Source organism: Pituophis catenifer, unplaced genomic scaffold, assembly GCF_029215685.1.
Source record: "Pituophis catenifer annectens isolate HBS135680 unplaced genomic scaffold, rPitCat1.0.hap2 SCAF_5, whole genome shotgun sequence".
In the NCBI taxonomy this organism is placed as follows: domain Eukaryota; kingdom Metazoa; phylum Chordata; class Lepidosauria; order Squamata; family Colubridae; genus Pituophis; species Pituophis catenifer.
The window spans coordinates 95595189-95622581 of NW_027256885.1; the positions used below are offsets into that span (position 1 = coordinate 95595189).

Here is a 27393-nt window from a genome sequence, read left to right on the forward strand (position 1 = left end):
CCAGATGAGTGATAACCAGGGCTTGAGTAACAAAGCACAGGGAGTCATGATCCAGGAAAAGTCACAACTGGTGAAGAAACTGGAGCCATGCAAAAGCTCCCGTGCTTACACCTGCCGTCTGTTCTTCAAGCTGGAGTTGTGACTTCAAGAGAACCCCCAGCTTGCAAACTGGATTTGAATAGATAATGCAGAACTAAGGATGAAAAATTCTCACATCCTGCAGCTCCTTGTACCCAAAGCCACTCAGTTTTGCCAGGGTTATATAGGAAACATGGTATAAGAATTGAATTCAAAATGTTATATTTCACAACTGCATATTTTTGGTTTAAAAAACCAAAGAACTAGTTTTCAATCAGTTCTTCAAGATGGTCAGTAGCCCTTTAATTAAGCAAATGAGGATTCTGTCACAATTTAGAGAGGAGCAAGTAAATCAGTTTCATTTCTTTGTCAGATGTTCCTTTCTGTTCAAATCAGGCCTCAGAATAATAATGTAACATTTGGGGGGAAAGATGCAACCCAGTAATCCAGCTGCAGAAGCCAAAATGGAAAAGATCTCCACAGCTACCATATATTTTCCCTTGGTGCTCAGATAGGTGGGAACAAAGGATATCCAGACACTACAAAAGACCAACATGCTGAAGGTGATAAATTTGGCTTCATTAAAGCTGTCGGGTAACTTCCTAGCAAGGAAGGCTACTGAGATGCTGACAGCAGTCAAGAATCCCAAGAAACCAAGAACAGTATAAAACATAGTGGTTGAACCTTCTTTACATTCTAGGACAATTTCTTCAGCCATGGAGTGCATGTCAGAATCTGGGAATGTGGGGGGAATTGCCAACCACACTGTACAAATGGAGAATTGTGTCAAAGAGCATGAAAGAACTATCGCATTGGTCAGCCTTTTCCCCACCCATTTCCTCATTTTGGATCCAGGTTTGGTGGCCATGAAAGCAAGGACCACTATGATTGTTTTCCCCAATATACAAGAAAGAGCTACAGAGAAGATGATGCCAAAAGAAGTTTGTCGCATGAGACATTTCACCTGATCTGGTTGCCCAATGAAGAGCAAAGTGCAGAGGAAGGAGAGGAGGAGAGCAATGAGAAAAATGTAGGTGAGGTTCCGGTTGTTGGCTTTGACAATGGGGGTGTCCCGATGCTTAATGAAGATTCCCAGGACCATAACTGAGATGAAAGAAAAGAAGGAAGTAATAGCTGTCAAGGTAATTCCCGGAGGCTCTTCATGAGACAAAAATGTGATGTGTTTTGGAATGCAAAGGTTGTGAGCTTGGTTTGGGTACTGATCTTCTGAACATGGGAAACAATCATCTGCATCTGGAAAACAAATTATTGCAGTCAAGTGTTTAATGTTATAGACAACAACCCATTACCGAATTAGTCGTCATTTCAGAGATATTTCCTTTCCTGATAATGAGCATTTGAAAATTAACTTCCTTCCTTCCTTCCTTCCTTCCTTCCTTCCTTCCTTCCTTCCTTCCTTCCTTCCTTCCTTCCTTCCCTCCCTCCCTCCCTCCCTCCCTCCCCCCTCCCTCCAACCATCCATCCCTGATACATGACGCCCTGGTGTCCTTGAGATTTTTCTATGCTAACCCCTTTTGCAAGACATATTCAATTGGTCCCATGATTAATGGGCCCAGTGAGGTTGGAAAGTTGTTTCATAGGATCTGCTTTATGGGCTTGCCAAATCCCTCATTGTTACTGGAATAGAAAGGTAGCAGAGGGCTTGGATTGATTTGAATAGGGTCAGGCCCATGCAACTTTTTTCATCCCATTGAACCAGCCATTCTCTGTGCTTCATGGAGGATTTGAGAGAGTTGAAAAGAGTCAAGAGACATCTAGTGCATTGCTGGAGAAAGACGAGGGATGAATCAGAACAATAACAAACTAGAGTCACTATTAAGTGTGTATCATTTTTCAAAAAGGTATTGCTGAACACAAACAATTCATAACTTTGGTTCAGTCTCCCACCTGCCCTTTTTAGAGAAGGTGGTTGAACTGCAGCTCCTGAAGATCCTTGATTAAATGAATTATCTGGATCACTACAGAGCCTGTAGTACAGTGGACTAAAGCACTGTTATTAACAGATTAACATCTGCTGCTTGCAATTACTGCAAGTTCAAATCTCACCAGGCTCAAGGTTGACTCAGCCTTCCATCCTTTCAAAGGTAGGTGAAATGAGGACCCAGATTGTGGGGGCAATAATCTGACTTTGTATAAATATACAAAAGTATGAAGACTATTGCTAAATGCATTGTAAGCCGCCCTGAGTCTCCGGAGAAGGGTGGCATATAAATTAAAGCAAAAAAAAAAAAATATCTGTGTCAGTCAGGTTTCTGGCTTGGATATGAGATGGAAATGGCCTTGGTCATTCTTTTGGATGATCTCTGGAGGGAATGGGTAGGGATAGTATATCCATCCTGGCTCTTCTTGATCATGGTAGGATTTGAGCTGGCTTTGGGAATTGTGAGAGGGAAAAAAATACTTCTGGTCTGGTTCACCTCCTCCCTCTTTGACCAGTTCCAAAGGGAGCAAGAGGTCCAGCCCGCAACACCAACTATGGGGTGCTATATGACTCGGTGCTTTCTCTGTATCTTTTTAGTATCTACATAAAAGTGCTCAGTGACTTCATTTGTCATCACAAATAAAGTGTATCATCAGCATGCTGAGGATACTCAAGTGAATATCTTCCTCTTGGGCAAAGTAACTTGGGCAAAGTAAAGTGCATGTTCTTTCATAGCATTTGGATGTTGTGGGGGATTAGATGAAGAAAACAGGCTTCACCTGAACCCTGGTTATTTTGAGTGGCTATGAGATTGAAGGCTCCTCTATATCCAGGGGTTGGCCATTTTTGTTCTGGATAATATTGCACTGCCCCAGCAGACCTATTGTGTAATTTAGGGATTCCCCATGGACTCATGAGTCCTGCTTGAGGATCAGGTGTCAGTCATGTTTAGAAAAGCCTTCACTGAACTTCACCTTCTAAGCAATAGCACTTAGACTTATATACCACTTCACAGTGCTTTGCAGCTCTCTCTAAGCAGTTTACAGGGTCAGCATATTGCATATCCTTATTTTACCAACCTCAGAAGGATGGAAGTCTGAGTCAACCTTGAGCTGGTGAGAATTGAACTACCAAACTGCTGGCAGTCATCAGTCAGCAGAATTAGCCTGAAATCCTGCATTCTAACCACGTGCTACCACGGCTCTCATGCACCAGTTGTGGCCTTCTCATCCCTACTCTCTCTAACTTGTATCCTGGTCATCTCCCATAGGCAGTGATGGGCTTCAGCCAGTTCAGGATGGTTTGGGTGAACTGATTGTTAAATTGCTGGCTGGCCCAGCCCCTTCCTGCTCCGCTCCTTCCAGGAATCCCCATGCACCCTGTTTTGGCTCCAAGGTAAGTGTAGGGAAGCCTGCTAGGCCCAAAATGGGGCATGGGGGTGCAGCCCATTTTTGCTCCCAGGAGGCTGCAGGTTGGCCTACTAGGCCCAAAATGGGCCACGGGGGCATCCCCAGCCTGTTTTTGTTCCCGGGGGGGGGGGGGTGCAGGAGGCCACGTGCTGCCTGTCACACCTCCCGACCATGCCCACCATGGCCATGCTAACCCAGCCAGTCATTAGGATAGGGAACCGGTTGTTAAATTATTTGAATCCCACCATTGCTCATGTGGATTGTTGCAATGCAATCTATATGGGGCTGTAGCAGAATGCAGCATCACAAACAATATTGTGTACCCCTAGGGTTCCACATATAACACCTCTGCTATACAAACTCCAATTTTTCTCAGTTGCTTTTGTGTCCAATTCAAGGTATTTGCTATTACCTTAAAAATCCTTTTGCTGATTACTTGAGAAACCATCATCCCCACTATATGATCCCATCCCACCTAATCGGGCAGGGAGAGTATATTGCAGATTCTGTCATTTAAGGAATTTTGGCTGGCAGGTCGCAGGTAGAAAGCCTTTTCTGCTGTTGCTCCTGCTCTGTGGAACACCTTACTCTGAGCTGTGAGGTCGGTCCTTGGTCTTCATCAGCATTGGAGTTGAAGACTGATATGCAACCCTGGGTGTCATGAGGGCATTCCTTTCGCCTTAATATTTTAACATTTAATGCTGCAACCCTACTTTTAAATTTTGTTTTTAACTTTATTCTTACTTATATCTTTATACGAAGATATGCTTTTATGCATATAGTCTTGTGAAAAGAAATCAGGGGTGTCATGATAACAGTGTTCCAATATTTGAGGGGATGATGCAAGGAAGAGGTGCTGAATCTATTCTCCAAAGCACCTGAAGGCAGGACAAGAAACAATGGATGGAAACTAATCAAGGAGAGAAACAACCTAGAACTAAGGAGAAATTTCCTGACGGGGATAACAATTAATCCAGTAGGAGCTTCAGCATTGGAAGTTTTTAAGAAGATATTAGATAATCACTTGTCTGAAAAGGTATAGGGTTTCCTGTTTGAGCAGGGATTAGGACTAGAAGACCTCCAAGGTCCCTTCAAACTTTGTTATTCTGTTATACTAACAAATTTATTCATTTATTTAGGAATTTTTTATTGCCGCCTATTCACATATGGCAACTCAAGGCAGCTTACAAGAATATAAAAACCTTATATAAAAACAATAAAATTAATAAAAGAGACAATTTTATAATACATTAATAAAATAATAAAATAAAATAACCCCCACCCCCCAACTCGGTGACAATATATCATACAAACGGGCTGCATCCCACTCTGGGTTCCCCAGACCCGCTGGCAGAACCAGGTCTTCAGTGCCTTCCAGAAGAGTGTTAGAGTGGGGGCCATTCTGATCTCTGGGGGAATGATGTTCCAGAGAGAGGGAGCCACCATGGAGAAGGCCCTTCTTCTGGGTTCCACCAGATGTATCTCCCTAGGGGATGGGACCCACAATATTCCTTTCCTCCCTGCTCTGATGGGTCAGGTAGATGTGATTGGCAAGAGACGGTCCCTCTGATAACCTGGTCCCAAGCCATTAAAGGTTTTAAAGGTGACAACCAGTACCTTGAATTGCACACAAAAGCAGATTGGCAACCAATGCAGCTCCTGCAGGAGAAGTAATACATATGCACATTGAGGTCTGCAGAAAACCATGCAGGCCCTTGAATTTTACACCAACTGGAGCTTCTGGATGCTCTTCAAGGGCAGCCCCATGTTGAGTACATTGCAATAGTCAAGACAGGAAGTGACCAGGGCATGAGTGATAGTGAGTAGGGATTGTTGGTCCAGGAAAGGGCATAACTGGTGCCCAACTCACAGTTGCGCAAAGGCCCTCCTGGCCATGACCACCACTTGCTCTTTGAGGAGGAGTTGCAAGTCCAAAAGAACCTTCAGATTATGCACAGGGTCTGTCTGGAGTAGTGCCACCCCATCCAATTCTCTCTGGGCCAAAGAACCCCAAACCCAGAGCCACTTGGTCTTGCGAGAGTTTAGTTTCAACCCGTTTCTCCCCATCCAGCCCCTAACAGCCTCCAGGCACTGTCAGAGGGAGGACACCGCATCGCTGAACTCACCACGGGCTGAGACATACAGCTGAGTATCATCAGCATATTGAACACAAAAAGATTTATTTTTATGGTCTGGTTTATCTTTCCCAGAGTAAAAAAAGATGGCATGATATTTGAATAGACTCCTAAGTAATCAACATCTCTCCTGTATTAAAGACACATTTGTAAAGAGATGGTAAACTATTGTTTATAATTAAAGAGTAATATAAGGCATCACACAAAATACATAGCAACGAAATCTCTACTTTAGATCTCTTACCTGTCTTGTTTGAAATTTTCCCTTCTGGGCATTTAAGGCAATCATAGCAGCAAAAGGGCTTTCCTTCTATTTTTATTTTGCTCCAACCTGATGAGCATGGAGGATTGCACATAGAAAAGGGTTGTACCTATTGGACATTATGAAAGAAAATTGAGAAATTATTACTTAATGTTTCAGGAATTCTTGCATCTGAAGAATTGGATTTGACTAGTACTTAAGGCATATACAGTGGTACCTTGGAACTCAGCTGCTTTGAAACTCATTGAATTCATTGTTTGGTTGATACTCAATGAAGAAGCTAGAACTTGTTGATATCAGCTACCTTGTGACTCACAACCGTATTTCTTATGAGAACAATTTGTTTGATACTCATCATTTTTGGTACTTGTTGGATGCTTATCCTACGGTTGGGTAGATAATATATAGAAAACTATGTTCTGTAACTTTAACTGCTACAAGATGACTAATTGGCTGTGCTAAGCAGACATAAAAGAAGGCAGGAAGTTCATTCACTTCTGCTCCTGCTATTAGAAGGTTGAACTGCTGAAAGGAACTGTGTCGGTGTTACTGAAGAGAACTGGAATTGTAAGCAAACTATGTTTTTGTGTTGAACCTTGATTATTTAAAGAAGTGTTATCTTTGTTTTGAGAAGCCAAGTTTGTTTTGTTTTACTACAAGTAAAGACTGTTTATTTTCTTACTACATTCAGGGTCTGTGAGTATCTGTGTGTTTTGCTAAGCAACGTATCTATTCGCTGTCTGGTCCGTTGCACCACTTTGCAGAGGGCAGTTTTACCCTCAACACTGGTTATGGGCCCAGTACCAGAGTGTGTGTACCAGTTACAGCAATATGAGAGTTGCGACACACATTATTGCTCCAGACGTTCTGGTACGTATTTAATATCCTGGTGAGGATGGCACAAGGTCAAGCTCCCAATTTATCACTGGTTACCCGGCTGGATGGCACCAACTACAAATCCTGGTCCACCAAGTGCAGTCTCATGTTGCACAAAGAAGGGCTATGGGATGTAGTGCAGAATCCACCAGATGTGACCTCTTGGAATTCTGACGATGCCGAGGATGCCAGGAAGATAGCCGAGTTCCAGAGGAAGAATGAGAGTGCATTGTGTATTATTGGTTTGTCTCTAGACGATACCCAGCTTGTTCACATCAAGGGTGAACAGTCTGCTGCAAGATGCTGGGGCAATTTGAAACATCTTTATGTTCGTGACACTGTGGGGGTGCAAATTAACATTACACGAAGGTTGTTTCACACACAACTCCTTAAGGGTGGTGACATGTTAACACACCTGAATTGCATAAAAAGCATTTTTAGAGAGCTACATCAGAAGGAGGTGGTTTTTTCCGAGCAGCAACAGGTTTATATACTGTTATCATCGCTAGATGAGAGCTACGACGACGTAGTAACATCATTTGAAGTTCTCACACAGCAGGAACTAACTTTGGCCAATGTAACCTCACGGCTACTAGAAGAGGCCAGAAGGAGAGAAGAAAGAAAACAACTAAGGGAAGAACCTGAGTCGATTAATGTAAATGTAAAGGCAAATAACCATGTATATGCTGTAAAACATTGTTTTAATTGTGGCAAGAAGGGTCATATAGCCAGGTTTTGCAGAAGGCTGAAACAAAAAACCATGGCTAAAAATAAAAAACAATGTAATGTAGCTATGTCTGATAAGAAACCGGTTAACCACGATTCGTGGGTTATTGATAGTGGCGCATAGCTATGCATTGTCAGAACACAAAGCTATTTTGTGAAAATGTTGCCTAGTAATAATAAGATTTCTTTAGCAAATGGGTGGAAGCTAAAGGCATGTGGTGAGGGAACGGCAATATGTCCATATGTAAAAGAAAAAATGCATATGTTATATGTTCCAAATCTAAACTTTAATTTGATTTTGGTTAGAGTATTGGTTAAGCTAGGATATACAGTAACGTTTAGAACCAATGATTGTTTAATTGAAAAAGGTGAAACCAAGATTATTGGAAAACTGAAAGATGGTTTATATGTATTATCTAGTAACCATGTTACAAATGTTGTATGCTCAAATGTCAAACCACATGATGAATGTGTTCACTTGCTTCACAGATGTATGGGGCATATCAGTTTTAAGATGTTACAGAAAACTGTAAAATTAGTTGATGGGTTGAAGCTGAAACCATGTAACCAGTATTTAAATTGCAATATTTGTAATCAGCAGAAAAGTAGAACAATCCCTGTTTGACGGGTTTAAAATGAAGAGACCACTGGAAGTGGTATTTGCTGATTTAATAGGGCCAATGAAGGCTAGTTTAGGGGGTGCTTGCTATGTTCTCAGTATAGTTGACCATTATTCCAGGTATGGTTTTTGTTACCTCTTGAAGACTAAGGTAGATACTTTTCGGTATTTTGTTCAATGGATTAAGTTTGTGGAGAGAAAAACAAATCAAAAAATAGTTACCATTGTAACTGACAATGGTACTGAGTTTGTAAACACAAGGTTTAAATCAATGTTTGATAATTTATTTATTTTATTTATTTATTTATTTATTAAATTTTTATACCGCCCCCTCTCCCGAAGGACTCGGGGCGGTGAACAGCCAAAATTAAAAACACACAATACAAATATTAAAATACATTAAAACAGAATTAAATTATCTTAGGCTTCTCCAATTTAAAACCCCGTTACCCATAAAATTCACCAATTAAAAATTTTTTAACCCAGCCCGGCTTGCTGAAATAAAAACGTCTTCAGGGCCCGGCGGAAGGTCCGGAGATCCGGGATTAGTCGTATCCCTGGGGGCAGCTCATTCCAGAGGGCGGGTGCCCCCACAGAGAAGGCTCTTCCCCGGGGGGTCGCCAGCCGACATTGCCTGACAGACGGCACCCTGGTATAATGCTGGTATAAAGCACAAATGTTCAGCTCCATATAGACCACAACATAACTCATATGTTGAAAGGAGAGGACAAACCCTACAAGCAATGATGAGATCAATGTTAGCTGATTCAGGTTTACCAGCTAATTTATGGGGAGAAGCAATTATGTGTGCAAATACACTCTTAAACAGCACCATAAATACAACCGCTAACAAAATTCCATATACCATATGGCATGGAAGGAAGCCAGATTTGAGCTACATACACACATTTGGATCACCTGCATGGGTACATATTCCATCGCAGTTAAGGCGTAAGGGCCAGAGCAGGGCACAACAATTAATATTTGTTGGTTATAATTCAAACCACAGGTCCTACAGATTTTGGGTAAAAGGAACAGCAACGGTAGTTAACAGTGCAAATGCCAGGTTTATGGAGCATGTAGGATGGAATAAATTAGGTAGTGAAAATGAGGTTATCATTGAAACTCAGACTGAAGCTACCAATGAAATGCCAGAGATCCAGAGCGAAGAGGTAGAGAAAGACGTAGTACAAGAATAGGTAACGGTGGAGAGGCAATCTGTAAGTCCTGAACTCCCAAGAAGGTCGAGCAAAGTAACAAGACCACCTGATAGGTATCAGGCAACTACAGTCTATCAAGTAAATAAAGTCCCTACTACATTTAATGAGTTGACCACATTTCCACCTGAAGACCAGAAAGTGTGGAGAGGTGCAATGACTAAAGAACTATAATCTTTGCAGAATTTGAAAGTATATGAGTCTGTAACAATATCATACATGTAAACATACATAATGTATGTTTATCATACATTAGCAATTGGTCTAGACCCGATATTTCTTATAGCGTGAACCAATTAGCTAGATTCAACACAGAACCTACAGAAAGACACTGGCAAGGAGCAAAACATATTCTTAGATATCTGAAATATACCATGCATCATGCATTATATCTACAACCATCAGAAAAATTGCATGTAACCACTTATGCAGATGCTAGTTTCGCAACAGATGTGGATACAAGGAAATCAAACTCAGGAATCACTGTATTTCTGGGAAAATCTTTGATATGGTGGCGTTCAATAAGACAGAAGCATTTAAGTATGTCTACAATGGAAGCAGAGTTTTCTTGTTTATCTTTGTTATGTACGGATTTGATCAGTATTAAACAGCTGATGCTAGATTTAGGAATAGATATACAAGATCCTATAATAGTATACGAAGAAAATCAGGCAGCGATAAAAATGGCGACAAATATAGCTGTAAAGACTAGAACAAAACATCTCAATGTAAGAGAATGTATAATGAACAAGATGATAGAACTTGTATATTGTGCATCAGAAAACAATGTGGCTGATCATTTCACAAAAGCACAGGGAAGTAGGAAACATAGATACACGTGAACAGTATGGTTTAAGATTGTAAATATATTAGTCTACCCAAAGGGGAGAATGTTGGAGGCTTATCCTACGGTTGGGTAGATAATATATAGAAAACTATGTTCTGTAACTTTAACTGCTACAAGATGACTAATTGGCTGTGCTAAGCAGACATAAAGGAAGGCAGGAAGTTCATTCACTTCTGCTCCTGCTATTAGAAGGTTGAACTGCTGAAAGGAACTGTGTCGGTGTTACTGAAGAGAACTGGAATTGTAAGCAAACTATGTTTTTGTGTTGAACCTTGATTATTTGAAGAAGTGTTATCTTTGTTTTGAGAAGCCAAGTTTGGTTTGTTTTACTACAAGTAAAGACTGTTTATTTTCTTACTACATTCAGGGTCTGTGAGTATCTGTGTGTTTTGCTAAGCAACGTATCTATTCGCTGTCTGGTCCGTTGCACCACTTTGCAGAGGGCAGTTTTACCCTCAACACTACTCATCGTGCCTTTCAGAACCAATTAGCAATGACTACCAAGGTCCCACTGTATTAACAAAATATTGTCAAACAGGCCAGAAACACACATTGGGAGAAGCAAGCAGCCTTAGTCATCTTACAAACAACACTTAAGATATGAGAAATGCAACTCTATTGTAAAAACATGATGTTGAGTAAATGTTTACCAATTAAATAAGGACCCAGGCTGGATGGTAGGTTGGCCATGTTGTACGAAGCATACATCCTTAAGTAACCATGTGAGAGAAACTGGTATAATTTAGGAAGTGCAGCCATATTGATTATTTGTAAGAGTCTTTTGTTATTCATATAATCAAGCACTATGTTCTTTGCCACAATTGGTGTGACTGCAAATAGAATCCCCAGAAAGGATTCATTTCTAAAATAAAATTATGCCTCCAAGGATGTTCTATACTGTCTACTTGAAAGAATGTTTAATTGCTTCTTTGGAAGAATCTCCCTTTATAGAAATCTCTCTTCTAATCACTGCAAATTTTTTATGTTGGTTTTTTATTTTAGGGTAATCATGTTCACGAGTCACTTTGAGAAAAGAGTCATTATATGCCTGTAATTCTTGAAAGAACTTTCTGATCATTGAAGCAGTAAGTAAAAATAAAATAAATTATTCACTGTGGTTTGATATTGGTGCAAAAACTACCTGGTTAAACATGGTGGGCCAGATGATCTCCTCTGCAGAAAGAGTAAGGAGATTTTCAGGGGAAGTCACTGGAGCTATGTTTCCAATTTTGATTCAATGAAATGATTGGTTGCGAAAGGTAACCCAGTTGATAACATCAAATCCAGTTGCTAGTTCTCCTCTTTTATCAAAGGAAACCATGTCTCCAGCACTGTTGTTAAATTAAACAGCTTTCAGATACCAATGAAACTAAATGGAAATCATTAAAAGAAATTTAAAACAATTGTTAGCAATGAGCAAGTATGAATGTAGGATCTTTCATAAATTAGGTGTTGTTCTTTTAAGGCAGACCGATCAACAAATATAATATGAGGAATATTTTTTGTTATGGGGTATGGCAACAGAAACTTGAATACCTGCAGGAATTTCCTTCTAAGGCAGAATTAGTCTCTCTCACACTGTCTTCTTTCCTGGGACTAAATTGGCATTTATTTTCTCTTAACAGTCCTTGTAATGACTATTTCTAAAAAGCATTTAGGTATTTAGAATTCCTTTAGTATTCCCTTGCATGTTGGCAGCAATATTATCATCTATGTCAGCTAGACCAATAATATTGACTCTTAATGACACCCTGGTTACTTGCTGTTGTTCACAAGGTCTGGTGTACTAAAATATTGTGAGCATTTGCTTTATGAAGAGCCAACAAAAAATTTCTGTGGTCTGTATATTGATCACTCTTCAATCCTTTCTTTTTCTCTTATGTATCTCATACTCTTCTCTTCACTGTGGAAGCAAAATGGAGGACCCCAAGCAAATAATCAAGACTCACTGCACCTCAATGTCCTTCCTTCCTTCCTTCCTTCCTTCCTTCCTTCCTTCCTTCCTTCCTTCCTTCCTTCCTTCCTCCCTCTCTCCCTCCCTCTCTTCCTCCCTCCCTCCCCCCTTCCTTCCACATCTCATAATCTTCTCCTGACTATGGAATCAAAACTCAGAATCCAAGCAAATAATCAAAGATCATTACAGTATTCATTGTTAAGTTAGGACACTGAAAAAACATCCATTCAGAAATTAGTGGAAGGAACTTCTGCAGAGAACTTATATTTCAAAAAGGAGGGCAAAAATGATTCATAAGCAATTATATAATAGATCTCAAGTTACTTCCAGCTCTTCTGTTATTTAAACAGAACAATGGTTTTAGAAGAAGCATTTGCATCATAAGATTAAGAGGTTCCTTGTGGAATGTTTTGATAGAACTATCACAAACCACTGTGGGATACAAGGACACATTCCTTATATCCTATTAAACAGTTCCATTCATTTGGAAACTGATTTACCCCACACTCCTTCCAAAACTTCTCTTGAATTAACATTTGACATTGCCACCTTCTCATTGTGCATTGTTGCACCCCATGTTTAGTGTTATCCGGAATTATTATTTGAAGTTCTGACATATCACTTATGAGTTAGTTCAGCTTCAGAATGCTCTTATTAGCTATACAATTCCAAAATCCTAGCTGAACATTTTCATTTCATTTCATTTCATTTTATTAGATTTGTATACCGCCCTACTCCCGAAGGACTCAGGGCGGTGAACAGCCATAAAATAAAACATATAGATACAAAATTTAAAATAGAGATAAAACTAATTAAATAAATTTGGCTGAACCATTTTAAAACCCCAATAAATTAAAACCAAATTTAAAATTCCATTTAAAAAGAGGAAAAGTTTATTTATATAACTGGCCCTTACATAAAGGGGTATTTACATTTACATTCATGTCGTTTTTACCTGCCACGACTGTTGACTGAGTTCCCAAGCATTTCGTCTTTTTCTGCTCTTAGATGAAAGCATGGCTTGTAGAGCATGGGCCACTGCATAGACAGCATTGTAAATGCTATAACTTTGCCCAGTTATACTAGATTCAATCACAGATTCAGGAAGGGTCTCCAGTGACTCCTCACCAGTGCATTGATTGTCATTGTTTTCATCTAACCCAGCATTTGAGAAAGAACATTCAAATGCATTTTCCCAAAACACTCTTGTCAAACTGTCTTCTTCTGAAGAAGAAGGCTTTCTCATCTGAGTAAATTTCTTAAACCCTAATATTTCCTTTGAAGAAACTGCCAATGATAGGGCACCGTGGATGAAATCCATGCCCCTGTATCTTTGAAAGGGGATTGATGTGAATTCCATCTGTGCTGGCATGACCCAAACTTTATCTTTTCTCTTCATTTGCATGTCTTCATATTCTGAAATAAATGGAAACATTCTAAAAACAGCCATGTCCTGACTTTCACCATATATGATTACAACATTGGCAGTACTTTTCATAATAGTCTTATACAGCAAAATATAACCATTAAGTTGAATTTCAACATCATTCGTAACGGATTCCTTTGGCATTTCTTCCATGAAATCAAAACAAATGCCTTTCTTAGAAAATATATGAAGTCTATTCTGTATGAACCTCTTCCCATTTTCAGGGTTCTGGACAATGAGCCCAATCCATTTCCACTGGAAGTGAAGCAACAATTGGACCAGCCCCATAATTTGAAGGTCTTCATTTGGAAATAATTGACAGAAAAAAGCAGCTTGTATGTTGTCATCTATCTCTGCAGTTGAACCATACATGAGCTAAAAAAAGAGAAGAAATTAGAGTATATACTTCCAAATCACTTTTGTCTAATTTTAGGATCTTATTTAAATATTAATGTTCTCCAGGAAAGGACAGAATTGATCACTATTTGCATATTCCAATATAAATTCTATGATAATTGTTTAGGCTTTTTTTAAATAAACAAAGCTCCAGAAATGTAAGAACTTCAAGAATGAATATGGACCTCTGGATTATGCTATGCTTACACATGTTTCCATGACATGATTTACCCCGTAGATTAGATATACGTAACTTTCTAGCATTTTGAATCATTCCTCTCTATTCTACCCTGGATGAAAAAGATTTTGATGTTTAGCTTGATTGTGATTTTAACTATATGAGGCGATGTTATCCCTTTGTTTTGAATGTTTCTGACACTAATAGATTCATAAAGATAAAAGTTTGGAATAGAAATTAAACTAAATCAAATTAGAAATACTGTATTTAGATTTGAGTCCTTTCTTTATGGGATGGCTCTTACCTGTGGGATCTTATATATACTCAGAATGTTTGACATGAACTGACCAATGAAAGCATTATGTCCTGCAATCACAGATATTACATTGTCCTTGAGGTCACATTTGTAGTTTGGGATGAACCTTCCTTTTGTAGTGAGAAGCTCCAAGGTAGCCAGATAAATTCATCTTGCCAGGAAATAGCTATTGGAGATATGGATACCGAGGGTGATGTTAGGCAAGATCCTGGAATTCTTATTGATTTCTTTGATTGCAAATTCCAAAGCCAAGATGTGCTGGTAGTTTTGCATATTAAACCTGAAGTGAGTTTTAGAACAACAAACAAATCTGGAATTGGCTGCATTCTAATTGTATCACACAAATTTAGATTGTGCATAGCATGAACACTGGTAAAGGTGGATGCACTAGAGTCAAACAAACCATTTGTTTAAAATATTCAAGGAAGAGGTCAAAGCAATATAACAATCCATATGCATTCAGGCAGCCCAATTGCAAAATGCCATAAACATCAATAATCAGTGTTTTTTTTTTCTTCTTAATTTGGAGGTCTATATTTAATTTTACTTCCTACCCCAATTTTCTACTTTCCTTATTCAATACACTGGAAATTTCTGATGAATATTGGATATAATATATGCATGTAGGACTAACTGCAATCATGCATACCTTAACATATCGCTGATATGAAGCAATGCTCTTCAGCAATTTATTTCATTTGAACTTCATCAAGTTATAGCCATATGAAAAAAGTGTATAAAAATTAAACTGATACCTGCTAGAATGGTACCAAAGCCATAGAAATAAAAACACATTGGAAAATAACTTGTGTAAGAGATGGAAATTGAAGCAATATTATTGAGAAATAATAGTGCAGGATAGGCAATTTAACATTCATCCTCCATCCTAATTTAAACATGTCACAGCTTTAACTATTTTCTGTATTTGCATTACTGAAAAACAGGAATTCCATACATTAAATCACCAAACAGTTCATCTGATGGATTTCTTCTGAATGTTACTTCATCAGATATCATGTAAATTTGAAAAGAAATGCCCGCAATGACCAAATCTTCTGAATGATATCGCTTGTGCTTAATAAAAGGCTGATTTCCTACAGAACATTTAGCAAGGGTTGTATCAGCTTCTACATAGAAGGACAATATTGCTACAGATGCAAAGAATAATATCATTTTGTAGAGCCATTTTTCTCTGAGCCATCTGTTCACTCCATGAGTATTAGGCATTTGAAATAGGACAGCCTGAGATACAGTGTTCCATGAGGCTGCTTTAAAGTAGAGGTTTACTTTTTTAAAAATCAGAATGACAAGACTTTGTCCTCTAGCTGTACCCTTGGAGAAAGAGGAAAATTGCATTTTTGTTGCTGTTGAAATACATTGCTTTTAATATTTTCTCTAACTCCTTAGAGATTGAAAATAAGAATGCATAATTGATCATGATCGTAGAGAACTAGACATGCTCAGGTGAACAAACCAACTTGTGATACACAGGGTATTGTAACCTGCAATTAAGGACCAAATAATAGTGATGGGGGACAGAAAGAACTAAATGAGAAATGTAAAAAGTTTTGTTCTCCAGGATCTGCAGTTGGCTTCCAACTGAGAAAACAACTGGATTCAAATGAAAATTTCAGTCATGATTAATTAAACAACAAATTAAACTGCATTAAATGAAATTTGGATCTCCATGTTAAGAAGCATCTTTCTCTTCAGATATTCTAAAAATAATACAATTAATCAAAATACTAGTATTGTCTGAATTTTGTTTGATATGCCTGTTGGTCAATAATGTGCTTATTTGTGTATTATAATATTATAATACTTATAATATTAGCATTAGCACTGCATACATAATTCTACAATGCAGATTTTCCCTTTTAATTTGATTTAATTTGATTTATATGCCGCCCTTCTCCGGAGACTCAGGGCGGCTTACAATGCTTTAAGCAATAGCCTTCATTCTTTTGTATATTTTATACAAAGTCAGCTTATTGCCCCCACAAACTGGGTCCTCATTTCACCTACCTTAGAAAGGATGGAAGGCTGAGTCAACCTTGAGCCTTGGAGAGATTCGAACCAGCAGAAATTGCAGGCAGCTGTGTTAATAACAGGGTGCACTAAACCCTTGTACTATCAAGGCTCTTTTGGGGAAATCAGTAACAGAAGTAGGATAACTTCTACTTCTTGGCACATTTGGGGCATTTCTTCCTCTTCTATATGGGTCTTTGATTGAAGCCCAATTTCTTTCTTATTTTCTTTCCTTCCTTCCTTTCCTTCCTTCCTTCCTTCCTTCCTTCCTTCCTTCCGAGAGAGACCCATACACTTTATGTGTATATACATACACATAAATATAAATGTACTATACATACATAGATTTTTTTCCAAACTTTGCTGTTTCAGTAAAAGAGAGTATTTGTAACTGAGGGTTGAACTGTCTGGACCTTAGTACTCTCTGAGCTTGATTGTTTTCTTGAAGATTTTTCATTGGATTAGTAGATAACATCATCTGTACCACAAAGGAGTGGGGTTTGCTCTCATTGTATCTAGTGGCTTTCCTGTCATGGTTCCTGTCATGGATCTTCATGGTTCCTTGATTAAGCTGTTGTTTAATGTTAGCTTGTTTGACTGCCTTATTAGTTTCTTGACTGGACTTGTTTACTTGATTGTTGATCTTTCTGTTGATTGCTGATAAAGAGGTATTTTGAACTTTTTGTTTTCTTTTTGGCTTTTTGATTGTCTCTTTTGAATGAGATATAGTTGCTGTTACCTCTATAACCATTTTTGGACTTGCTTGGTCTCTGATTCTCAGTTGAAATTGGTTTCCCATTTGAACCTATGGTTAAGTCATTCCATGTATTCTGACATGGAAATCAGCATGGAAATTAAGGCACATCTATCATGTCTTCTGATGATGATTGCTAGTTGGTGTTCATGGATGTGATCTACTAGTCTTCTGACTTTTGACCTACACAGGGCCTGTTACAGTCCTTACACTATATGTTGTATATACTATATGTTTTATTTCTACTCTGGGACAGCTGGGTCTTTTGATTTACTTTGGATACTTTAGAGGGCTTTAATTGGCTTATACGCTTCAGTAAATCCATGTGGTTTCCCCTTTGCTGTATATTATTTACTCTTGTAAATAATTGTATGTTGTGTTAGTTATTTGTTTTATGAAATTTTCATTGACAAGTAGATAATATTATGGAAATGTCAAAACTGCTGAAAGATTTAAATCCCTAATCCTAAAAATACTTCAACATATATCCCCGGTGGGCACATTTCTACGAGGGGGACCCCCCCCGTCATGGTGATGACAGAAAAGAAAAGACTAACAGTGGTCAAGGTGAGTCCCAGTGGCTCATTGTAAGACAAGAAGGTTATTTCTTTTGGAATGCATAGAGTTTTAGCCTTGTTTGGATATCAATCTTCTGGACATTGGAAGCAATCAACTGCATCTGGAAAAAGAAAAGTTGATGGCCAATTTCAAGAAATAGTCATGAGGCAGAACTGAATGTTAATTAAGGGGATTGATTTATTCCTAATTGAGCAATGCCTGTTTGCATTTAGTTCCTGACTATAAATGTGCCAGATGTTAAGAAATTTACAGACTTCTGGTGGCACTGCAGGCATTGGCGGCAGCTCCCTTTGGAGTGCTAACCCCCGTGATCTCGTAAAGCCGCTAGAGCAGCAAAAATCAGCTGTTCTAGCGGCTCGGAACTTTCCCCTCAGGAGAAGAGAGGAAGGCGAGCAGGCAGGTGTGGGTAGAGCTCCCCAAGACCTCCAGGATCAATCCTGGGGTGCAGAGGGTGAGAGCTCTCCAAGCACCTGAAGAAGCTCCGGATCCGGGACGTGTCTGTTTTTTTAACAGAACAAGGTGCCGCGACCACCCCTGCGAACTAAATGAATTTACATCGATTGGTTTGAAAGCAGGCAGAACAAGACAGGAGAAATCACAATTGCAAGTACTCAACTTTAACTCTAATAAACTACCACTTCCTTCGGAGCTTGAGATGGGAGAAAGTTTAAAAAAGATGGCGCTGAGTTGCTTAAGGGCGTGAAACCGAAAGTTAAAAGAGAAAGTGCTTGTTAATGCTCATTAACGCTCATTAACGCTGTCAGTACCTCTTAAAAGACTTTTTTGGGGATTTTTGAGGATTGGAAATTAAAGAATACAATATTGACTTATCAATAAGCCATAATAATTATTAAGGACTGAGATTAAGAAGATCTGTTGGTTCTGCTAAGTGGCTGGTGGGAAAGTGCAGTTTGGAGATGGCTGCGAAGCAAATAAAAACTGTTGTGACTAAAAGTGCGGGGACTTCTCCAGCTCAAACATCAAAAATGCAGTCTTTGTTAGCCCCACCAGACACACAAACACTGACACTAGAAGTTCTTCAGGGAGCTTTAAAGAAACTGTCTACTGATTTGTCTACTGATTTGGAAGAAAAAATCACACTCTGTTTTGAGGAAAAAAATAAAGGAGTGTCTGAGGAATTACTTGAAATTAAAGAAACAATTCAAACCCAAAATGATGCAATAAGAGAAGATATTGTGGAAGCATTTAAGGGACTGGTGGGTCATGTTACATCATTGGAAGAAAGGTTGTATGAAATTGATCAGTTTAATTTGAATGTGGAAGCTAAATTGGGAGAGGCTCAAAACAAGATGGAAAAGGCGGAAGCAGAACTCATAATGACACAATACAGAGCGATGGAATGGGCAGTGAGGGTTAGAGACTTGAAAGAAAATAACCAGGAAAATCTCAGAGAGATTTTTGCAGAAGCCCTTGCTCAGTTTACTGGAGAGTCTAAAACAGAGTGTGACTGGCAAATAGACAAAATTTATTGCGTTAATTCATGGATTGCCAGACAGAGACAACTACCAAGAGATATTGTGATTTACTTTGTTACAAGGAGAACAAGAAATGGAGTTTTACAAGTCTCTTATAAGAAGAAACTTCAAGTGGCAGGACAGGAGGTTTCAGTAATGAAGGAAATTCCCCGCAAAATGTTGAGATCTCGAAAGGACTATGCATTTTTAATTGATGAACTTAGAAGGCGTCAGTTACAGTACAGATGGGAAGCTCCAGCCAGATTAGTGGTGAATTATTTGGGTGAGAGACATCGTCTCACTTCAGTTTGGAAGGCAAGAGATTTTTACACTACCATACTAAAGGCTGGAAACCCACCATCTCCAGATGTCAAAAGAAGGAAAGAACCAGGAGAGGTCAGAAAGGGGGAAAAGGAAATAATGCAGGCACAAGCTCAAGGAGGTGTTTTGACTACTCAACAAGAATCATTGCAACTTTCAGAGGATGTTCAACTTCTGGATCTATCTGAAAAAATGGAAGACCTCAAGGATCAAAGACAAACTCGAGCAGCAACTAAATGTAAAGAACAAGAATTAAAGAAGCAACAAAGTCAGATAATAACCCAAGAAATTGCAACTACAAATTTGGAAGCTGTGGGAGGAGCTAGACCGAAGAGGAAATTCCAGGAGGACTTCCAGTCGGTGCTCCATAAGCTTTCAGGGCCAAGGATGGCAAATAAATTTTTGACCTGGAATGTTAATGGCCTAAAGTCACCACAAAAGAGAAAGAAAATATTTCACTATTTGAAACAGTTTAAAAATGATGTAATCTGGATTTCCGCTGGCTCCGCGGACGTCGAGGACGGTCTCCATTGACCGCCAGCCACCCGATCTGTCAAAACCGCCCTGACAGCGTTAAACTGCTGTCCGGCGGTTTGAAAAAACTCTCCTTTGGGCAAAGAAGGAGAGGAGAGTCAGAGGGGGTGGGTAGAGCTCCCCGAAAGTCCCTGGATTAATCCCAGGGACTCGGAGGGTTAGAGCTCCCCAGTTTAGCCCTCCCATTGCTCTGGATCGCTGGTGCCTCTGCTAGCCAGAGCCAGACGTCGCGTCCAATTCTGCCGGCAAACAGTGAGTTTTAATGATTTCTAACAAGGCAGACAGAGCGGAAGCAAGAGTGCAAGCCTTAAAAAGAAACAGAGCTTAACTCCGTGAATACATTGTTGCAAACGGAACTTTCCTGAGCTGGAGGCTGGAGAGGAAGCCTTTGTTATGGGCAGAAGGGAAAGTGAAAGTTAAAGGGAAATTGCTTGTTAAGAGTCTTCTGCTTGAAGAGAAAATTGCTGGGGACTGAGAACAGATTGGAGAGAGGATTGTTTATTCTGAAAAACTCTGAAATAAACACTGTAAGACTGTTTATAAGACTTTGTGGCTGTGAAAGGAAAAAACTCATTTTAAAATAAAATGGCTGCTAAACAACTAAAGCCACCAACTTCTAAAGGGGGAGGAGGTTCCCCTGTAGTGACTCAAAAGCAACAACTTCTAGCTGATACACAGTCACAAGACCTTAAAGAATTTATAATGGGTGCCTTGTATAATCAGGCAGAAATGATGAAAGAACTCTCGGAGGAGTTAAAGAAAATTAAAGATGTGGTGGAGGAAAAACATGATGCAATAAGAGATGACATTGTCTTTGCAGTTTCAGGACTGGCTAATCATATGTTAAAGATTGAGGAGAGAGTACGGGAAGTTGATGAAGCTAATTTGGAGCTAGCAATTAAATTAGGAGAGGTTATGATACAAACAGAGAAAGTGGATGATGAAATGGTCATGCTACAATACAGATCAATGGAATTTGCCCTGAGACTGAGAGATTTGAAAGAAAAGAGTGGTGAAAACTTAAAAGATATTTGTTCCAATGCTTTAGCAGAGCAGATTTCAGAAAGGCCAGAGGATGTGGCAATTCAAATGGACAAAATCTATAGGGTTAACTCCTGGCTGGCAAAACAAAAGCAGCTACCAAGAGATGTGGTGATCTATTTCACAACAAGGAGAATTAGAAATGATATTTTGCAAGCTTCTTACAGAAACAAGATTCAAGTGGATGGACAAGAGCTGGTGGTCCTGAAAGAGCTTCCTCCTAAAATGTTAAGAGACAGAAAGCAGTTTGGTTTTTTGGTGAACAAATTAAGAAACCAGCAGCTCCAGTACAGATGGGACGTCCCATTTGGGATAATAGTGACATACGCTGGGCAAAGATATCGCTTAAACACAGTTGGAAAGGCAAAAGATTTTTATGCCAATGTCTTAAAGGCTGGACGGCCACCCTCACCAGGGGGTGCTAGAAAGCAATTGGAAATGATACAACAGGAGAAAGATGGAGGGCAACCACAAACCTATGCTCAAGCTTTAGCTGGAGGAGCTAATTTGGAAGAAGATTTATTGTTGAGTGGGGGTCCACCACCAACCCTTGAGCCATTAAAGATGATAGAGTTGCCAAAAGATCAATGATTGACAAGAGCCACTTACAAACAGCATCTGGCACAACAGCCTCAAGATTCAACCCAACAAGTCCAAAAAACACAAGCAGTGGGAGGAGCTAGGCTGAAGTCCAAAATGGCGGAGGAGGTTCAGCTGATGCTTTCAAAGCTTGGAGGGCCCAGAGATGGCAAATAAATTTTTATCTTGGAATGTCAATGGTTTAAATTCTCCACAAAAAAGAAAGAAAATATTTCACTACTTGAAGCAATTTCAGAATGATGTTATTTGTTTGCAAGAAACGCATATTAAATCCTCAGATCAAAAGTACTTGATAAATTCGAAATTAGGTACACATTTTGTGGCATCAGCACCAGAGAAGAAAAATGGCCTAGTTATATATGTTAAAAGAGGCTTATTGGCCAATTGAGGCTGATACTCAAGGTAGATATATTGCAATTGAATTAACAACACAGAACGGGAAGCTGCTTGTAATTGGAGTATATGCACCTAATCAACAGCAAGACAAATTTTATAAATTTTTACATACTAAAATACTACAATGGGATTATAGATCTTTACTTTTAATGGGTGATTGGAATGGGGTAATAAATACCCAGAAAGATAAAAAAAGTCTTTCCAAGATATCCATGCGTGCCAAGTTGCCTAAATCTTTTTTTGATATTTTGGAGGATATGGAGCTGAGAGATATTTGGAGAGAAAGGAACGTATTGGAAAGTGATTTTACTTTTTTTTCAGATAGGCATCAATCTTTTTCTAGGATTGATTTTATATTAACCACAAATGATCTTTTTTCTAGGGTGAAGAAGACGAAGATATGTCCAAGAACTTTAACTGATCATAGCCCGGTTTGGGTGGAACTAGAACAGGAAAGAGGGGAAAGGAGGTCTTGGAGGTTAAATGAGAATTTATTTAGATATGAAGATAACTTGAGTGAACTTAAAATACAAATGAAAGAATTTTTTGTTAACAATATGAATAAAGGTACCTCGATGGAAATGGTATGGGATGCGAGTAAGGCATATATGAGGGGAACATTAATTTTTCTGAACAATAAATATAGATTAAAACAACAAAACAGACGGAAAGAGATAGAGGAGGAAATTAAAAAGAAAGAACAATTGCTTATAACTAATCCGGGAGACAAAAAGGCAAAAGATATGATAAATATCTTAAGAGAGCAATTTAATATGTTAATGGCTGGGCAAGTAGCAACCAGCATACAATATGCCAGACATAATACATTCTGTAATGCCAATAAACCTGGGAGATGGTTGGCTTACACAATGAGAAAAAAACAAAAATCACGTGTTATAGACAAGATAGAATTTAGAGGTAAGGAGATTTACCAACAGAATTTAATAAAAAAGGCTTTTTTGGAGTTCTATACAAAGCTATATGCTAAAGACTCAATTCAAGATGTTGATATTGATAGATATTTAAAGATAGATATTCCTGAACTAACGCTGGAACAGAGAGAAAGATTGAATCAGCCAATAACTTCCGAGGAAATTGTTGGGGTAATTAAACAATTAAAAATAGGTAAGGCTCCGGGAACAGATGGACTAACAGCTGTTTATTATAAACATTTACAATCAGAAATGCTAGAACCACTTAAAATCTTATTTAATAAAATACAGGTAGGAGGAGGAGTACCACCTTCTTGGAAAACAGCTTTTGTCTCACTAATCCCAAAGGAGGATCAAAATTCCATCAAACCTGAGAATTTTAGGCCAATTTCACTTTTGAATACCGATTATAAGATTTTTGCTAAGATACTAGCTAATAGATTAATGCCAGTTATACAACAAATAATTCATAATGACCAATCAGGATTTATAAAAGGGAGACAAATGAAATATAATGTTAGACAAATTGTAAACCTACTGGAATATTTGGAAAAAAATAATCAAGTCCCTGCAGCGTTTATATTTTTGGATGCAGAGAAAGCATTTGATCGCTTGAACTGGCAATTTTTGTTTAAAATAATAGAGAAAATGCATTTTGGGGAATATTTTACACAATCAATTAGAGCGATATACCAGCAGCAAACAGCACAAATAATAGTTAATGGAGGTTTAACAGAGATTTTTAGAATTGAGAAAGGAACAAGGCAGGGGTGTCCTCTGTCCCCATTGTTGTTTATCTTGACTTTGGAAGTGCTATTGAATAAGATACGTGACTCAGAAAAATTGAAGGGTATAGTAATTAGACATCAAGATTATAGATTAAGAGCATTTGCAGGTGATTTGGTTGTTACCTTATCCCAACCTATAGAGTCGGCTCCATATATATTGGATATTATTGATCAATACGGGAAAGTATCAGGATTTAAAGTTAATTCACATAAGACAAAGATGATAATTAAAAATATGTCTGTATTTGAAAGAGATGAACTAGCAAGAATAATAGGGTTTGAAATAGCTAAAAAGGTTAAATATCTAGGAGTGTATATAGCAGCTTCAAATACAAAATTATACAAAAATAACTATGAGGATCTCTGGCAGAAGGTACAGAAGGATATGGAGAATTGGAAAAAATTACAGTTGTCTTTATTGGGAAGAATTGCAGCAATTAAAATGAATGTGTTACCTAGATTCTATTTAAGGCCTATATACTTAGAAATGCTTTGTTGAGGGTTTGGAAAAAATATCAATATAAGTTAAATTATAAGATACCTGTATGGGCAAATCCAAGACATGCAATAGAAAATATAAGTATAGAACAAAAACAGGAGGTGATTACCTATAAAGAGCTTCTTATTATGGAAAGGGGGGTAATGTATTTGAAATCTTTAGATACATTGAGAGAAGAAGGTATAATTTATACATGGTTTCAGTACGGCCAGCTTCAAGCTAGATGGAAGGAGGATCAAAAAACTGTCTTTGTGCAAAATGAGGAGAATTTGGTAAAACAAATTAGAGATCAAAAACAAATGCATATTAAAAGGCTGTATAATGCTTTATTGGAAATAGACTCTGAGACGGAACTGGTTAAACACTGCATGATTAAATGGGCGCAAAATTTTCAAGAGCCAGTGATGATGGAGACTTGGGAAAAGATTTGGACTAGAAATGTGAAATTTACACAAGCACAAAATTTAAGAGAAAACTTTTATAAAATGTTTTATAGATGGCATTTAGATCCAAAAAAATTATCATGTATGTATCCTAATGTGCAAGCTAAATGTTGGAGATGTGACTGTGATGATGCAACTTATTATCATATATGGTGGACTTGTAGAAAAATCAAAGCATTTTGGATAAAGATTTGGTGGGTGATGCAGAATATTTTTAAAAAAAGACTGAAATTTACTCCGCAGTTGTTTTTACTGGGTATAACTACGGATTGTACAGTTGCAGAGACTAAACTGATTTTGAACTTGATAACAGCAGCAAGATTGTTGATAGCACAACATTGGAAGAAGGATTTTTTGCCTACTATTGATGACTGGATAGTGAAAGTAACTAATTTAGCTGAAATGGCTAAAATTTCAGCATATTTGAAGGATCACACACAAGAAAGGTATATACAGGACTGGAGAAGATGGATTGATTATATTCAAAATAAGTATCAGACTAAAAAATATCAAATAGCTTATGAATGATTTATTTTAACTGTATAAGCGCTATTGTCAGGTTTCGGTTCTGTCTTAAATAAGTTCCATTATCAAGCGCAGAGTCTCTAATAAATCACTTTTTATTAAGAACAGAAATAGCCGACATTCCTGATTCTAATTGCAGCCCAACTGGCCCCTCCTTCCAACCCCCTCCTCTTCCGCTCTCCAACCCCAATGTCCCATTGGCCATCATGCAGATCCATCTCTACCTCCCGGCACGTTCTTTTCACAGGAACGTAGCCCCCACCCTCGTCTCCCAGGAAACACTATCTGTGCATACAAAACTAGGTAAAAGTTCATCTTGTTATGTCAGCACTGGAAGAGAGCCTAATTTGGAACGCTGACATCCGGCCCCTCTCCCTTCACTTCTGCGACATCACCTATCCCATAGGAAAAACACAACAAGATTAGTCTCATCAGCCCCTCCCCGGCTGTGCACCCCCCCCCTCCCGGCTTTCCCGGGTGGTCTGCATGGAATTTTGCTATAAGGCGATCAGCTTGGATGTTTGCGCTCTTCACCCAGGAAGCCTCTGACAATGGGTAACCCTTCCATTTAATTAAGTACTGGAGGCGCCCCCTGTGCCATCTTGAATCAAGAATCCGCTGCACCTCGTAGTGCGTTTGACCCCCAACAACCAGGGGCCCAGGGGGTTCACGTGGAGTTGGCCTTAAAGTAGACCCCACTACAGGTTTTAGAAGGCTACTGTGAAAAACGGGGTGAATTTTCCCCAAAAGCCGTGGCAACTGCAATTGCACTGTAACGGGGTTGATTATTTTTATTATAGGAAATGGTCCTATGAATTTTGGGCCCAATTTCCTGCTCGGGAGTCTAAGTCTCAAGTACTTGGTGGAGAGGTAAACTTTCTCTCCCAGCTGAAATGGTCTTTGGGGAGTTCGGTGCTTGTCTGCTTGGTCCTTATAAGATTGAGCCGCCTTTGCCAGCGCCCTCTTAATATTTTCCCAAGTTTGTCTCAACATTGCCATCCAGTCGGTCAAACTGACTGAGGAAGGGGGCTCCCTCGGGTATTCTGGCATGGGAACAAAATCCATGCCACTCACTATTTTGAACGGGGTTAGCCCCGTGCTGCTGTGGACAGCATTATTATATGCAACCTCCGCAAAAGATAGGAGGTCTGCCCAATTGGACTGCTGGTAGTCGACGTAGCATCTTAAATATTGTTCTATCATAGCGTTCAGTCTTTCTGCCCCCCCATTGGTGCTCGGGTGAAATGCTGAGCTGAGTCCTTGGGATGAACCTATGGATCGTAGAAACTCCCTCCAGAACTTTGCTGTGAACTGGACCCCTCTGTCGGAAATGATTCTCCTGGGGACTCCATGTAGGCGGTAAATGTGTTTCAGGAACAGTTTGGATAACTGACGGGCTGAAGGCAGTCCACTACAAGGAATGAAGTGTGCCTGTTTGGAGAATAAGTCTATTACAGTCCAGATCACTGTATTTCCACTGCTCCTTGGTAGGTCTACTATAAAGTCCATTGCAATCTCCTCCCATGGTCTTGTTGGCTCAGCTACTGGTTGCAACAATCCAGGCGGGCACCCTGGCCTTGTCTTCATCGTGGCACAAATGGTGCAGCTTTTTACATAACTGTCTACGTCCTTTCTCATATGTGGCCACCAGAACTGCCTTCGTACTAGGTGCAGAGTCTTTAGGAACCCGAAGTGTCCTGCTGGTTTAACATCGTGGCTCCTCTTGAGAATCAGGATGCGTAAACTCTGTGGGACATAGAGCTTTGTCCCCCTCCATGCTAGTTCATCTCTTTTTGTCAAGAGATGTTGATTGTCCCGATACCAGGGGTCTGTCAGCGTTTCATTTTTTAATTTCGCAGTTAAGTCACTTGCAAGTTGGCCTTGCTGGTCACGTCGTTGCCGTCTGGTGACCACTTGGGCCGCAGCTTGGGTGGAGGGGATGATGGCATTCACTACCTGCTCCCGCTCACTGTTGTATTGGGGCATCCGGGAGAGGGCATCAGCCAGGAAATTTCTCCCACCTGGGATGTGCTTAAGCTCGAAATTGAAACGATTGAAGTATTGTGCCCACCGCACTTGCCTGGGCGACAGTTTTCG

The 27393-nt window shown here is 39.2% G+C and overlaps 1 protein-coding gene across 1 annotated transcript in view; it reads right to left on the reverse strand.

Moving 5' to 3' along the window:
* Window positions 1-436: 436 nt before the first annotated feature.
* The window catches only part of LOC139317742 (vomeronasal type-2 receptor 26-like), a 77576-nt gene continuing 50619 nt past the window's right edge, over window positions 437-27393 (reverse strand). Inside the window, exons 3-4 of the mRNA XM_070944810.1 lie at window positions 5809-5935; window positions 437-1332 (exon numbers count right to left, since the gene is read on the reverse strand). Of these exons, the coding sequence (XP_070800911.1) occupies window positions 437-1332; window positions 5809-5935 (1023 nt within the window). The remainder of the gene's footprint in view (window positions 1333-5808; window positions 5936-27393) is intronic.